The sequence below is a fragment of the Podarcis raffonei genome, chromosome 10 (assembly GCF_027172205.1).
Source record: "Podarcis raffonei isolate rPodRaf1 chromosome 10, rPodRaf1.pri, whole genome shotgun sequence".
Classification (NCBI taxonomy): Eukaryota; Metazoa; Chordata; class Lepidosauria; order Squamata; family Lacertidae; genus Podarcis; species Podarcis raffonei.
The window spans coordinates 632178-646182 of NC_070611.1; the positions used below are offsets into that span (position 1 = coordinate 632178).

Here is a 14005-nt window from a genome sequence, read left to right on the forward strand (position 1 = left end):
AGCTTGCACCAGGCATCCTATTGGTAAGACCCAGTTTTCTGAGTGCATGTTCTGGAAGTTGGGCAATAGGAACATCCAGCACAGGCATGGCATTTATTAAACATTATCAATTGCTGACACATCCTTTAAAGCTGATTCAGCTTTAAAGCAACACTCCCCAAGGAGTGGGAATAAAACCTCAGCCAAGCAAAATCTGTAGATAGCACACTTAGCTATCTTAAACGCCATGGTCCTCTGAAAGAACTTATCTAGAATGAACCAAAAAGAAATCCCATCTTCCCATAGACAATGAACCTCCCAAATTTAAACACCTGCTCCATTAATAAGCCTTCTATTAGAAAGCCAGCTGTTTTACCATGGCATGAAAAACCCTTTGAGCCAAAACTTGGACAAAGTCCAGACACCCCTGGAAGCTGAAATTGGCTATTACCTGCCAATCCACACCAGTTTCTGGGGATGAGATATATTAAATAGTGGGTAGACATAGCAGACGACACAGCGATTTCTCCAAAGCAGCTCTTTATTTGTAAGCTGGAACAGAACTGAACAGCAAACAGCTCAGCCGGCCTGCTTTTATAGGCAGCCGGCTGTCAACATTGTAGCAACAACAACCCAGGGTTTCCCACCTAAAGTAACTGACATGGACCTGAGTGAAAACTATATCCACGATACCCGTGGGGGCCAGGGTGAGAACGTCAATGCATAACACCCATCCAAAACCGAGATAAGGCATTAGTTACAATCATAGTGGTTCCATTACATACAGCAATACCCATATTGGTTTCAGTAAAACACATAAGCATATTAATTGACCCTATTCACCATACAGCTTTAGATGTACAGTTTGTCCAGTGAACATAGTCTTTTAAATGCGCTGGGTGCTTGGAAACCCTGCTGGATTGCCGAGGGCCAGTACCAGAGTCCTGGTGGCCTTCCGATTCTGGCGGCGACTGTGGTGCCCCAAATGTGGCATTGAGCCCGAGTTCCCTGGCTCTGCTGTTGTCGAAGGAACCACCGCGAGCGGACTCAGTGGACGGTCAGGCATGGCGGTGGTATGAGTCTCTGGAGAGCCAGGCAGACCCAACGAAATGGCTTGGTTCGGCTCCATGCCCTCAGTTTGTGAGGAAGATGTAGGTGGAGCCTTGCCTCCCATTAACAACTGCTCTGGAGCTGGGGCCACAGTTGGGGGCACAGCAGTAGTGTCCAAATCCCCAATCCTGCACCTTAGCTGGTCTATGTGCGGGCACCACAAGTGTCCGTTCTCGAGTGCCACGAATGGGGCCCTGTGACTCCCACTACCACAAAGTTCCAGGCAAAAACCTGATCCCCCGGAATAAAGGACCGTGGGGCGTTAGTACAGCCCAGGAGCTCGGCCTCACCAAAGTCTGGTTGCAGCCGGTCAAGCGGTGACCTGAGGCGGCGGCCTATAAGCAGTTCGGCCGGGCTCTGCCCTGTGGCTGCATGAGGGGTGATGTGCTGCACAAGCAAGTATTCAGTGACCTGCTCGTGCCAGTCCCTCTGTTCCAGGGGCTCCAGTGTCTCTTTTGCTGATCGCACCATTCTTTCTGCCTGCCCGTTGCTGGCTGGGTGAAATGGTGCCGTGAGGGCATGGCGGATACCCAGCCCCAAGAGGTACTTTTCAAAGGTGCCCGACGTGAACTGTGGTCCGTTGTCCGAGACAAGGACATCAGGACACCCATGAGTTGCAGACAGACCCCGCAGCACCCGGATGACGGCTTCAGTAGTGGTGGAGGGCATCAGGGCCACCTCCAGCCATTTAGAATAGGCATCCACCACTACCATAAAGGTCCGGCCATGAAAGATTGATGTGCACACTTGACCAGGCTGCCTTGGGTATCTCCCAGGTATTACCCTTAGCTGCTGGCGGTGCAGGTCTCAACTCTTGGCATGCTTGATAGGAGGCAACTCACGAAGTGATGGCATCGTCCATGTTAGGCCACCAGACGTAACACCGAGCCAACACCTTCATTTTGACGATTCCCGGGTAGCCGATGTGCAGAGCCTCAAGGACGCGTTGGCGGAGTCTTTGGGGAACCATGGCTCGGTCTCCCCACAGTAGGTAGCCGTGATGAGCCGAGAGCTCGCGCTGTCTGGTTGCAAACAGCTGGAACTCTGGTGCGAAAGACCCTTCCAGCCACCCCCTCCATACCCAGTTGAGTACACGTTCGATGGTGCGGTCCTGGGCCGATGTGGAGGCTACATCGGCGGCCAATACTGGCGCTGCTGGGTGGTACTCAATTAGGAGGAGCGATGAAGCAGGAGCCGGGTCTTCCACAGGTGCTGGAAGAGGGCAACGACTGAGAGTGTTGGCATGGCCCATCGATTTTCCAGGGCGATGGACGAGCTGGTAGTTGTACACTGCCAGAAAGACAGTCCATCGCAGCATGCGTGGTGAGAGGACCAGTGGAGTTGGTTGATCACTGGCAAGGAGGCCCAGGAGCGGCTTGTGGTCAGTAATGAGGTCAAAGGTTCTCCCATAGAGGTATTCGTGGAACCTCTTTACTCCAGCCACAAGTGCCAGTGCCTCCTTGTTGAGCTGGCTGTAATTCCGTTCGGCCGGAGACAGCGACCGGGAGAAGTAGGCAAGTGGTGCTTCTCTTCCGTCTGGAAACCGGTGACTGAGGATGGCGCCGATGCCAAAGGGCGAGGCGTCACAGGCCTGGCTTCATAGGCCTGGTACCAGCACACTGTCCAATGAGAGGAGGGCTTTGACTGCGTTGAAGGCTGCCGTTTCCCGATGACCCCAGGACCACGGTACCTTTGTGCTGAGGAGGCGGTGTAGAGGCTCGGCTAGTGTTGCTTTGTGGGGCAGGAACATGTTGTAGAAGTTCAGCAGCCCCAGGAACGCCTGCAACTCCGCCTTGCTTTTTGGAATCGGGGCCTGCTGAATGGCTCAGATCTTGGATGCCGACCGGAGGAGTCGATAAGGTAGCCCAGGAACTCCACCTGCAGAACGGCGATCTGGCACTTTTCTTTTTTCACCTTGAGCCCAGCCTCCTGGAACCTGGTCAGCACAGCGCGGATGCGCTCAAACAGCTGCTGATTTGAGTCTGCAGATACCAAGACGTCATCAAAATATGGCACCACGCCTGGAAGCCTGCAGGAGACGCTCCATGAGGCTTTGAAAGATGCCAGGAGCCACATTCACCCCGAACTGCAAACTGAGGCACCGGAACGCCCCTTGGTGGGTGACGATCGTCTGGGCTTCAGCAGTGGCATCGTCGACAGGCAGTTGTTGATAGGCTTGGGCAAGGTCCAGTTTAGTGAAAACCCTGGGTGAGGACCCAGGGAATGCAGCAGGTGGTGAACAACGGGAACCGGGTAAGCGTGCTGCTGAAGTGCCTTGTTGATGGTGCACTTGTAGTCGGCGCAGATTCTTACTGACCCGTCCTGCTTGACAGGCATGACGATGGGGGTTTCCCACTTGGCGTGGTCAACTGGCTCCAAAACTCCTTGGGCGATCAGCTTGTCAAGTTGTTTGTCCACCTTAGCCTTGAGAGCAAATGGGACCCGGCGTGGCTTTAGCTTGATGGGGGTGACTTGTGGATCTAGGCTGAAGGAGATGGGCGTACCTGTATATTGGCCCAAAGTGCCGTCGAAAACCTCAACAAAGTCTTTGATTAGGCCATCAACCTCTGCGTCGGAGATGCAGTTGATGCCGGTGACTTCCAGGCCGAGGGCATCAAACCAGTCTAGCCCTAGGAGGCTAGGCCACAGGCCTTCGACCACCACCAGTCGGAGCAGGCCTGAAAAATTCTTGAAAGCGACCCAGAACTGGCCAACACCTACCTCGGGGATGTTGTTTCCCTGGTAGTCTCTCAAATGTATGCGGTTTGGGTCGAGTTGCCTCTTGGACAGCTTGGGCATGAGTCTTTTGATGGTGCTCCAAGATATGACGGACAAGGCAGATCTCCATGTCACACGGAGCTCCTTCGATGAGCATGGTGGCATGTAGCTTGCAATGCGTAGGCGAGTCGGTTTGGCCAATCATGCTTTTGGATGGGCAGTGGCAGTTGGTGAGGGCGAAGCAGCTTCCCTTGGTGGACCAGGGGGAAGACTTGGACTTGCGAGATGGTGAAGGGGGGGGGTGTTAGACGGAGCCGATCGACAGACCTTAGTGATGTGGCCCCTCCTGGATCATCGCCGACAGATGGCGTCTCTGAACCGACACTTGGCATGGGAATAGTTGCCTCCACAGCCGGCACATTATGACTGGCCCATGGACTTCTGTTAGAACTTCCTGCACTCCCACTTTGTCTGGTGCACGTCATCGTCTTCACCGGAGGATGCCTCATCACTGCTGGCCTCTTCGTGATGCACAGGGACTGGTTTCTTAGCAAGACGCGGGCTACTGGCCTTGCGGATTTCCTGGGCAGAGAGTTCAGCAGCTTCTGAGGCCATGGCCTCCTCAATGGCCTTCTGCAGAGTTAGGTCTGGCTTGGCGAGGAGATGCCGTTGCAGACCCGGACCCCGCAGACGATTCGATCCATCAGGGGCATCGTCTAAGTCTCGGAACTCGCAGTGCATTGCAGCCTGTCGGAGGGCGGCAGTGTAGTTGTTAATTGACTCCCCCTCTGCCTGGTTCCGGTGGTAGAATGCATGGCGGGCAGCAATCTTGGACGGCTTTGGCGCGTAGTGGTTGTGGAGCTTCTCTTGGATCGTGTCCCACGGCTCTGCCTGGACTGCTAGAGGCGTAACCAATGCTCGGGCCGTCTCGAACACCTCGGGCCCTCAGAGACTGAGGAATAGGCCCCGCTTACGCTCCTCTGACACTTCCGTCAGCTCGTTGGCTTGGAGGTAGCAGTCGAACCGAGCGAGGTAGGAGTCCCATGATTCATAGGCTGGGGCAAACGGCAGTAGAAGCACGAGTGAAGCCATGGTTCCGATGCCGACGTGGAGGGCGATGGATGGAACACAGTGCTCTAGCCAGAATGATCAGCTCTGAATTGGTTCTGTTCAGTGATTTCGCTCGGTCTTTCCTAATTTCCTCCAGAACAGTTACAGCTCTTCAGACATTCACAGATTCACACTCTTTCACCATTCACATGACACCCCTATTAATACTCACCTTAACAAGCTGTTTTATAGAGCACGATCACAGGTCCTAACCAGAATGGATCTCCTTGGTGTTCGTCCATGACTTCTCGAGGTCTGCCAGTGTGTGTGTGTGTGTGTGTGTGTGTGTGTTATGGAGTCTCCTTTGGAGGTGCCCGAGGTGTGCCGATACTTCAAAAACCGTGCCCCGGTTTCTCACCAGAGTCAGTCAGAAGGCACAGCTCATAAACAGGGCAATATGACAGGCGAAATTAATGCCTTCTTAGCTCCACGTTCTGGCTTTCAAACCCTGAACCATCTTTGTCACAGAGAATCAATTATTGGCAGAGACAGGGATATTCCAATGAACACCTTTAATCAGCTGAGCAAAGGTAGCGCAAGCATGCCCAACAAAGGAACTGGAAAATGCCGGAACAAGGAAGTCTAGAGTTTTAAAAACTTTTCTCCACCCTCCTCCCTCCTCAGGGGCCTCTTGGCTGTAAATAAAGACCAGGCTGGTTAATAGCCCTTGAGCACTAGACACAGGAAAAGTAACTCCTTAACACAGGCACCTCCTTTTGTTACATTCCACAGCCACCTCCTTTTGTTACATTCCACAGCCAGAGCTGATAAGGGGCAATTAACTAGGATCCCTAACAGAGAAACAGCTTCTAAAGAAAAGACAGATTACCCCTTGATTGGCTATAAACCGCTGACAGATTTCTTAGAATGAAACTCCTGACAGATTCTTCAGCAGGAAACAGAACAAAGACAGCATTAATTTAGCAAGCACAATTGTACAGAAGCGAAGATGGCATTAGTTATGAATACAAACACACACACACAGAGAGAGAGAAAGAAAGAGAGAGAATTAGAACATATTTCTGAGACCCTACAGCAGCAGCAACAAATTCTTACCCCTTATCTTTTGAATTGATACATAAACCCATCATATTCTAGAAGAACTAGGGACTGGAACAGTCTGGTTAGGAAGCTAAAGAGATCTTCAGTTAACTCAACTTGTAGACTCCGCAAGAACATTTGATAATGTAGATGTGCTTGGAGCATTGGGCTATTTTATTAATACATATGTATTTAAATTTAATATCTTCTTTTTCAGCCAGAGAGGCAACTGCCCATCAGAGTGACAACTCTCTGTTTTTATATTTCATATACATAGGAAACAATGTTATGAGAACCATTCATGGTGTGGGAGAGATGATGACTCAAATGGTCCTCAGCAGAGGTTCTATTTTTCCTCTTTCTGTACCTGATGTACCCCCAAGTGCCCACCCAAGCAAGCAAGCCAACATTGTAGAGAGTGAAGATGTCACTGTCATGGACACCAAATTAAAAATCATTGAGATTTTACAGGTAAAGACCTTTACTTTAAATTTTTTTAATGAAACATAGCACCAACAATATATATTATGTACTGTAACATCAAGGCATGAGCGTGAAGGCTTGTGGCTATGGTGACTCCAGTTTTTGAATTGTGGTGTGGGGTTTTGACTCCAGCACAAGGCCATCTCACCAGCTAGTTAGTTTCCACTAGAGTTATGGCTAGTAATAGACTAATCTGGCAACTTCAATTTCTCTCAGTTTCTCAGTTTTCCAATTTTAAATTCTGTTTTCCACATTTGTACATTTCTACATCAATTTGCGATTTCTTTGTTTATTTAAAATCCTCATGAAAAGTTTAATGTGCAGTTCTAATATACACATTTTTCTACGAAATTTTAACCAATATGCACATTTTGCAATCAATTTATCCCTATACACTATATTTTTGTTATTTTCCCAAAGGAGTTCATTATATTGTACACATTTCCCTAAAATATGCATTTTTGTACACACTGGTTGAAGAAATGCAACAAAATTTTGAGAAGTGCGACTTTTGAAGGATAGCTGTGTCTCAGTGCACATTCTGGTGCGAGAAGTGTGAATTAGGTAGTTTCTCATTAAAATGCAAGCAAAATCAAATTGCTCCCCTATTCAACACATGTGCCTGATTTATTTACACTATAGAAGACAGTTTCTATTAACAGATCTGCTAACAGTAGTTTTCAAAAAACGTGTGATCTTTTGAAATATTGCATTTTATTACATACCTTTTAAGGCAACAATAATAACCTTGGTTTCACAAGCAAATCATCTTCAGATGCTCCATAAAACTTGCACAGAGGTTCAGAAATGTGTTGTGTCAATCTCTTGCTTTGTAGTTTATTCTTAGTGTTCGGCTTGACTACAGAATATCGTACATGCTGTCAATTTACAAGAAGGAATTTGGAGAGAGCAGTGAAAATGTTGATAGTTCAGTGACATCTCCCCCTGACACACCAACTCTCACATCAGGTATTGTTATTAAAGCGGAATAATTCAACATAATGATGATTCCTTTCAATAAGTGTTGAAATAAAAGATGAGTGGGCATTCACCTACTAGTTTAGGCAAAATGTTCAGAAACTCAAATGTGGGGAAACTTTGGAGATAATGGCTGGACAATTCTGACAATGCTTCAGACCTTACTCAATTTATGAGTTGTTTCCAACAAAAGTCTTGAATGACTTATAAAAAAAATAAATCCAGCTAACAGTGCAATGTTGAAAATCAATTTAATATAGATGAGACGGTGGTCAGATTGTAACACAAATTCCTCCACACACATTCCGGCCTTAGACTTTGCCTCCAAACCAATAGCCCTGTGGAAAATTTATGGTCAAATGCCTGGCAGGAGAGAATCATCTTTGACTGACACACACACAAATGTCAATGTTGGCTCCAGGCAAGCCTCCCTGGGGAAAGTATTCCATAGATGGGAAGCTATGATAAGGTTACCAGATTTTTTTCAATGAATCCGGGGACACTTTTTAACTTCAGTAGGAATGACAGGATTTTGTCACAGGACTGATTTGTAAATCCGAGGACTGTCCCCGTGAAACAGGGACGTCTGGTAACCTTAAGCTATGACTGAAAAGACCCAGTCTCTTGTGGCTGTCCTCCAGACTGCTGCCTCGCTTGCACATGTGGGAAAATTGCAAATCAGTTTGGGGACTCGCATGCCTGCTCTTTGACTCACGTTCTCCAATTGTACAGAGAATGTAATAGGTACTGCATTTATTTGATGGTGAAATCTCTCTGGCTCTGTAATGCAAAGTCAGATCACAGGATCAGGGACTTTATTTTCCAGTTTAGTTGTTACGTTCTAGGTATGATTTTTGGTGGAGGAGAAAGTGCCTGCTCCCTCTGTCCAGAGGTTGAGTATTGTTTAAACATGCATTCCAAGAATTGGATCGTACGTAGGTGTTCTGTTTTCTTCAGTAACTTGAAGTTTAGTTGCCCTATTTTTATTTATTGCTTCTTATTTGTGGGTTATGTGACCAAGCATAGGTGAGATGCTGTGGTCAAAAGGCTAGTGAGTGAGCTGCTCTCATCCTTGGACAATGTGGTAATAGTGTCCTTTGATTTCTTTTTTTGTGTCATACCAGTCACTGTTGGTCATTCATTCCTAGGACAAAATAAGTAAGGGGATGTAGTAATTTTTGTATTGCTAACTTTACCAAAATCTCATTTCATAGGAGTTGTTCCTAATATAGATGAAATTGCTGCTGAAGCAGAAACTATGTTTGCTGGCAGGTAAGCTCTAAAATGGCTCCATTCCTTCCATTTTTATACTTGGCCAACTTCGCCTCCCCCCATCATCCTCCTGCTTTGTAATACTAACAAACACTTCCTGTTTACTCTTTTCCCTTTCTCCTGCTTGCTGATGTACTGCTACTTCAGTGGTAGAACTTTTAATTTGTAGAATGCTTTATAAACATTTTAATGATTCAGCCTTGAATCACAGTAGCTTCTATCTAGTAGACATAGACTGAATATTTGATTTTTTAAAAATGTTTTTATTTGCTGGTTATATTATACTGCTTTGAGATATTCTAAGTTGACTAAATAAATAAATAGCAGTTGAAATGAGCCCAATGAACAATGTGTGAGCTTCAGTATTCCAGGAATGCAACACCTCTCATCATGGAATCTAGTCAGGCTATTTATATATTTTATGTGTTTGGTTTATGTGTTTTGTTTGTTATGGTTGTAATGTTTTTGATATATTGTGAGATGGCTTAGAAGAGGATACTCTGAAAAGCAACCTATAAATAATAAGATAAACCTCATTGTCAGAGCTATCTAGTGATCAAGCCATAGCTTTTTAGACACATAACTGAGTAGAGTTTTTCAGTTTATAGTGCTTTTACATTTTTGCATCAAGTTCTTTACTCTTGCTAGTTTATGGTGGTTTTAAACTGATTTTATGCTGTTGGTCTTACTATTTTGTATTGTTTATAACTAGTTTTGTTGTGTGACATGTGTGTGTGTGTACACACACACAATATCTCTTGTTACACTGAACTGGCTCGTACATAATGCTAAGCCAGACATGTTCCTAGAAAGGAGATTGTAGCCATATTGCTCTTCCTCTAGTCCTCCTGCCGCTGCACTGCTAAGCTATGGTTTGGCTGAGCTGTGACTCATGGTTTGTCTTGCACCAGGCAAATCATGAGCTGTAAACCCAAGAACAAACCTTGGTCACAGCTCCTAGGTTGCTACCCACTTGTGGTAAGTACAATTAGCTTTATTGTGCAGCTGAACCTGAGCTAGGGCTCCTGTTAGAAGTGTTTATTTTTTGGCAAATTTCCTTAAAATAGCTCAAAAATGTCATTTTTCCCCTGAGATTTTGCTAAAAAACTCACCGCTCCACAAAACAACTTTTGTGTCCAGATTTTCACTTTTTGAAAATGGCAACCCTAGCATGAGCCTACTTTGTGCTCTTGTTCCTTCTGTCTCCTTCCACCAGTAGCATATCATTCAGAACCATATTAAGTGTTAGGAGTCTAGGCTTGAGAATACAGTAAACGTACGTAATTAAAAAGGAGGATTTGTTGCAAAAACAAGCAGTTAGCTCCGGACTGCTCTAGCCAAGCATCTGGCATCATTACTTAAGTTGACCCTTCTGAAGAGTTCTTCCAGCATCGACAGTTGGAACCTGTGACCCTTACGTCTCTTGTTTTGTCGGGATGTGTTAAGTACTCTTCTGAGTCAAACATGGCCTTGTGTCTCTCAAAGGCCCTCTGGGCCTCTTTTGTCCATCGGAACAGTCTCTTACCCCTTAAACAATCCATGAGGGGAGACATTAGTCTCGAGTATCTGGATATAAACTTACAGTAGTAGTTCACGAAACCCAGGAATCGTTGCAAGTCTTTCTTGGTTCTGGGTTCCTGCCACGTCACCACTGCCTTCACCTTGGCGGGATCCATGTGTACTCCCTCAGGGGTGATGCGATAGCTCAAGAACTCCACCTTGGTCACGTCGAACTGACCCTTTTCTAACTTGGCATACAACCGATTTTCTCTGAGCCGCTGCAGCACTTCTTCCATGTGTTTTACGCATTCTTCCAGGGTGTCTGAGTAAATCAAGAGATTTAGATAACACAACACTGTAGAGTCCACCAGACCCCCCAACACATGATTGATGAACACCTGGAACATCGCAGTTCTGGATTGTAATCCAAACGGCATGACTAGGTACTCGAAACTGCCGTATCTTGTACAAAAGGTAGCCTTCCACTCATCTCCCACTCTCACCTGTATCAGGTTGTAAGCTGCCCTCAAGTCGAGCTTTGTGAAGATCTTTGCTGATCTCAGCCTCTCCAGCAGATCCCCAGTGCGTGGCAGGGGATAGCTGTTGGGCACTGTCAGACTTCAATGATTACAGACTTCAGGAGTCTGTAATCATTGCAGAGCCTCAACTCTGAGGTGTCATGTTTCTTCACGAAGAGCACAGGGGCGCTCCCAGGGGTCTTAGATGCGCTCAGGCTTTGGGTCCACGCTCGCCCCTGACAGGGATCCCTGGAGCTTCCTGTCTGCACACTGTTGCACCATGTGTGTTGCTGAGCCGCAAATAAAACACAGCCGCTCCTTCCAACGTTTTTCCCTTTCAGTTGGTGAAATTCCAGGAAAGTACCCTCCTGGTGGCACACAGTAGCATAGGGTCCTTCCCTTCCCTTCCTGCTCCTCTTGGGACCAGCAGCTCACATTCTCCGCTGGCACATAGGTACTGGGGGTTAAAGGCCTTGCCTGACCTCGGCGTACCCTGGTGTGCTCCTGCAGTCTCAGGCCCAGCTGTAATGAAGCCTGCCCAACTGCTTGCAGTGTAGGCTATGGGGACATCCAAGCCAGTTCACCCAAAATCTGCTCATTCAGCCCCGCCTTATATAACGCAACCAGCGATTTCCCCTCCCATCCCAGTTGCGGGACGTACATATGAAACTCCGACCAATACTCTGCGACTGTCCTGTTTCCCTGCTTGAGGCTCATGAGCTTCTGGGCGAGTGCCGCCTCCCGCATCAGATCTAAAAATATGCTGTCCATCGTTTTCACGAAGGCATCCAAGTTGGCAAGTACCACATCATTGCTTAACATGAGGGGGGTCACAATGTCGAGCCCTTCCCTCTAAGAGGCTAATGAGGAATGCCACGTTTTCTCTATCATCTTGAAATTCTGCTCCTTGAAGGCTCAGGAAATAAAGGAAGGCTGTTTTGAAGGCCACGTACTCTGAGGGCTTTCCTGAAAATCACAGGGGGCGGGGCGGCACTAGGCTCTTGGACATCTGTCTTCCACATCTCATGTCAACTGTCTGCCCTGCTCCCCCATCACTCCTTCCGAGCTATTGATCTGTGCCTTCAATTCCAGATTATGTTGCCACAATACCTGATAAGGATACGCAGGCAGGTTCTGGCCTCCTTCTGTCCCCCCCCCTCCCCAGGGCAGCTGGGAGTTGTTGTCTTTCCATTATCAGCTTTTTCATCTGCCGACTAATGCAAAGAATTGTTGAGAAGGGTCAATCTGCTAGGAGTCCAGGTTCCTGGCTTGAGAAAACAGTAAATGTCCGTAATTAAAAAGGAGGATTTATTGCAAAAACAAGCAATTAGCTTCAGACTGCTCTAGCCAAGCATCTGGCATTACTTAAGTTGACCCTTCTGAAGAGTTCTTCTGGAGTCGACAGAAGATATTGAACCTGTGACCCTTGCGTCTCTTGTTTTGTTTCCTGTCTATCAGCCATCCTATTCGTCTACGTCTCGGGCTCCTTGGGTCATCTGCCTCCCCTTCCTGTGACGAAAGGCTGTCTGTCTTGCTTTTCGCTCCTGTTTGTGCTTCCTTGAGCTTTGGCTGTTTTCCAGCCAGCTCTCAGCTACTGCTTTATCAGCCTGCGGTTCAAGGTCAGGAAGAGGTGAAGTCTGCAGCTGTCGGCTCTCCTCTGCCTGAGTAAAATCCAAGCCTCTCTGTTCCTGGCTACTTTCTGCAGCTGGCTGCAAACCTTCGCTTGGAGATGGTGTATTCATTACATTAAGCTTATGAATACATGGGCTCTTCCTGATCCTGCTTTGGAAATTCCCCTTCATTCCCAAAATGACTTGCTATTTGGCCTTGGGAGGCTGGTGTACCAGGCTCATAGATTCAGTTGCACAGTTCTTTGGGTAGCTGAGGGGTCTCAAACCCTTGGTGAGTTAGGGACTTCCCCTGCATGTAAAGACAGGCTTTGGCGGACTGAGTGGATGAGACCAGTGGTCAAGAAGGCAGTTTCTGCACGTGCTGTAGTTCAGAGGGCTGGATGGGAATTGTCAGCTTGGGAAGGTAGCACATCAAGAAGAAGGAAAACTGATCCTAACCCTCTGCTGCTCTCAGGGACTGGGCAGAGGAGGAATGGTGGAGACCGTCTCCCCATCCTGACCCCTCCAGGGAGGAGGAAGAGGATGGCAGTTTAGATGTATAACCGTGGTTTGAGGTAGGTCACAGCTCAGAGGCAGATGAGGGGGAAAGTTGGGAAATAATGGGAGAGGAAGAGGCAGGACCAGAACGGCAACTGACTGACACGGTCTTTAGAAAGCATTCCAGACCCCCCTCCCCACTCCCAGAACCTGGCAAGCCTTAAAAATAGGAGAGCAAAGAGCTCAAAGACATAAGGCATGTAGCAGCCCTCTTAGAAGTGACAAATGAGGAGGTGGGAGAGATGGGGGTGGTGGAGATTAACTCAGCACAACACCATTGTCCAAGAGGCTGGGTTCTATAGCCTCTCTCTGTAATATTGAAATAAAAAAGCATGGTAATAAACTTTTTCTTGGTTTTATACTTTCCTGGCAACCAGCTGGGAGCTGCTGACATCATCCTCGTGGCATAGCCCTACACAAATCCAAAGTGAAGCCCCCAAGACAGTTGAATGGTGCCTTGTTCACCTCCTTCTGGGAGCTCCTACAGCCAAGCAAGTGCCAAACATCTTGCTCTGTTTTCCTTTGGACCACATCAGCAAGGCCGAGAGCAGGCTCTTATTGTCTGGGTAGCCCATGACCCCCATACACACCCCAAGAGAGGTCACTTCGGTGCTGCTAACTAACACAGCAGTTTGATTTCACCCCTGGAGGCACACTCCATTGTCTCTCAGGACAGACAGATGCCAACAACAATTTATGTCAACTCCCTGTGTTGAGAGAAAGGAGTGAACAAGGCGCTGGGTTTTTATCCTTTTTACCAGGCTTGGTTTTTACTTGGTTTTTGGTTTTTTTGTTTTTTGTGCAGAAAAGAAAAAAATGCAGTGCAGCTGGATGATGAAGGTGGCAGGACATTCCTGCGAGTCCTCATTCACCTTATTATGCATGACTACCCTCCTTTGCTTTCTGGAGCCCTGCAGCTGTTGTTTAAACACTTCAGCCAACGAGCAGAAGTTTTGCAAGCCTTTAAACAGGTAGAGCCACCAATTAAAGCTATTTCTTTACATATTTTTCAGTTGCTAGCGATGTATGTCAGTAAGTCTCCCTCCTATAGAATTTAGCCAGAACGTTTATGCTGTGACTGTGTCTGTGTTGATGGAAGACTTGAAGACTTGTCTGATGCTGCTTTTC

The 14005-nt window shown here is 47.3% G+C and overlaps 1 protein-coding gene across 8 annotated transcripts in view; it reads left to right on the forward strand.

The window, feature by feature from the left end:
- The window catches only part of ITPR2 (inositol 1,4,5-trisphosphate receptor type 2), a 311529-nt gene that overhangs the window by 105069 nt on the left and 192455 nt on the right, over positions 1-14005 (forward strand). For all 8 annotated transcript variants that reach the window (XM_053405136.1, XM_053405139.1, XM_053405138.1 and 5 more), the window contains 4 exons: positions 6236-6429; positions 7278-7410; positions 8634-8691; positions 13683-13848. In XM_053405136.1, coding sequence (XP_053261111.1) covers positions 6236-6429; positions 7278-7410; positions 8634-8691; positions 13683-13848 — 551 coding nt within the window. The remainder of the gene's footprint in view (positions 1-6235; positions 6430-7277; positions 7411-8633; positions 8692-13682; positions 13849-14005) is intronic.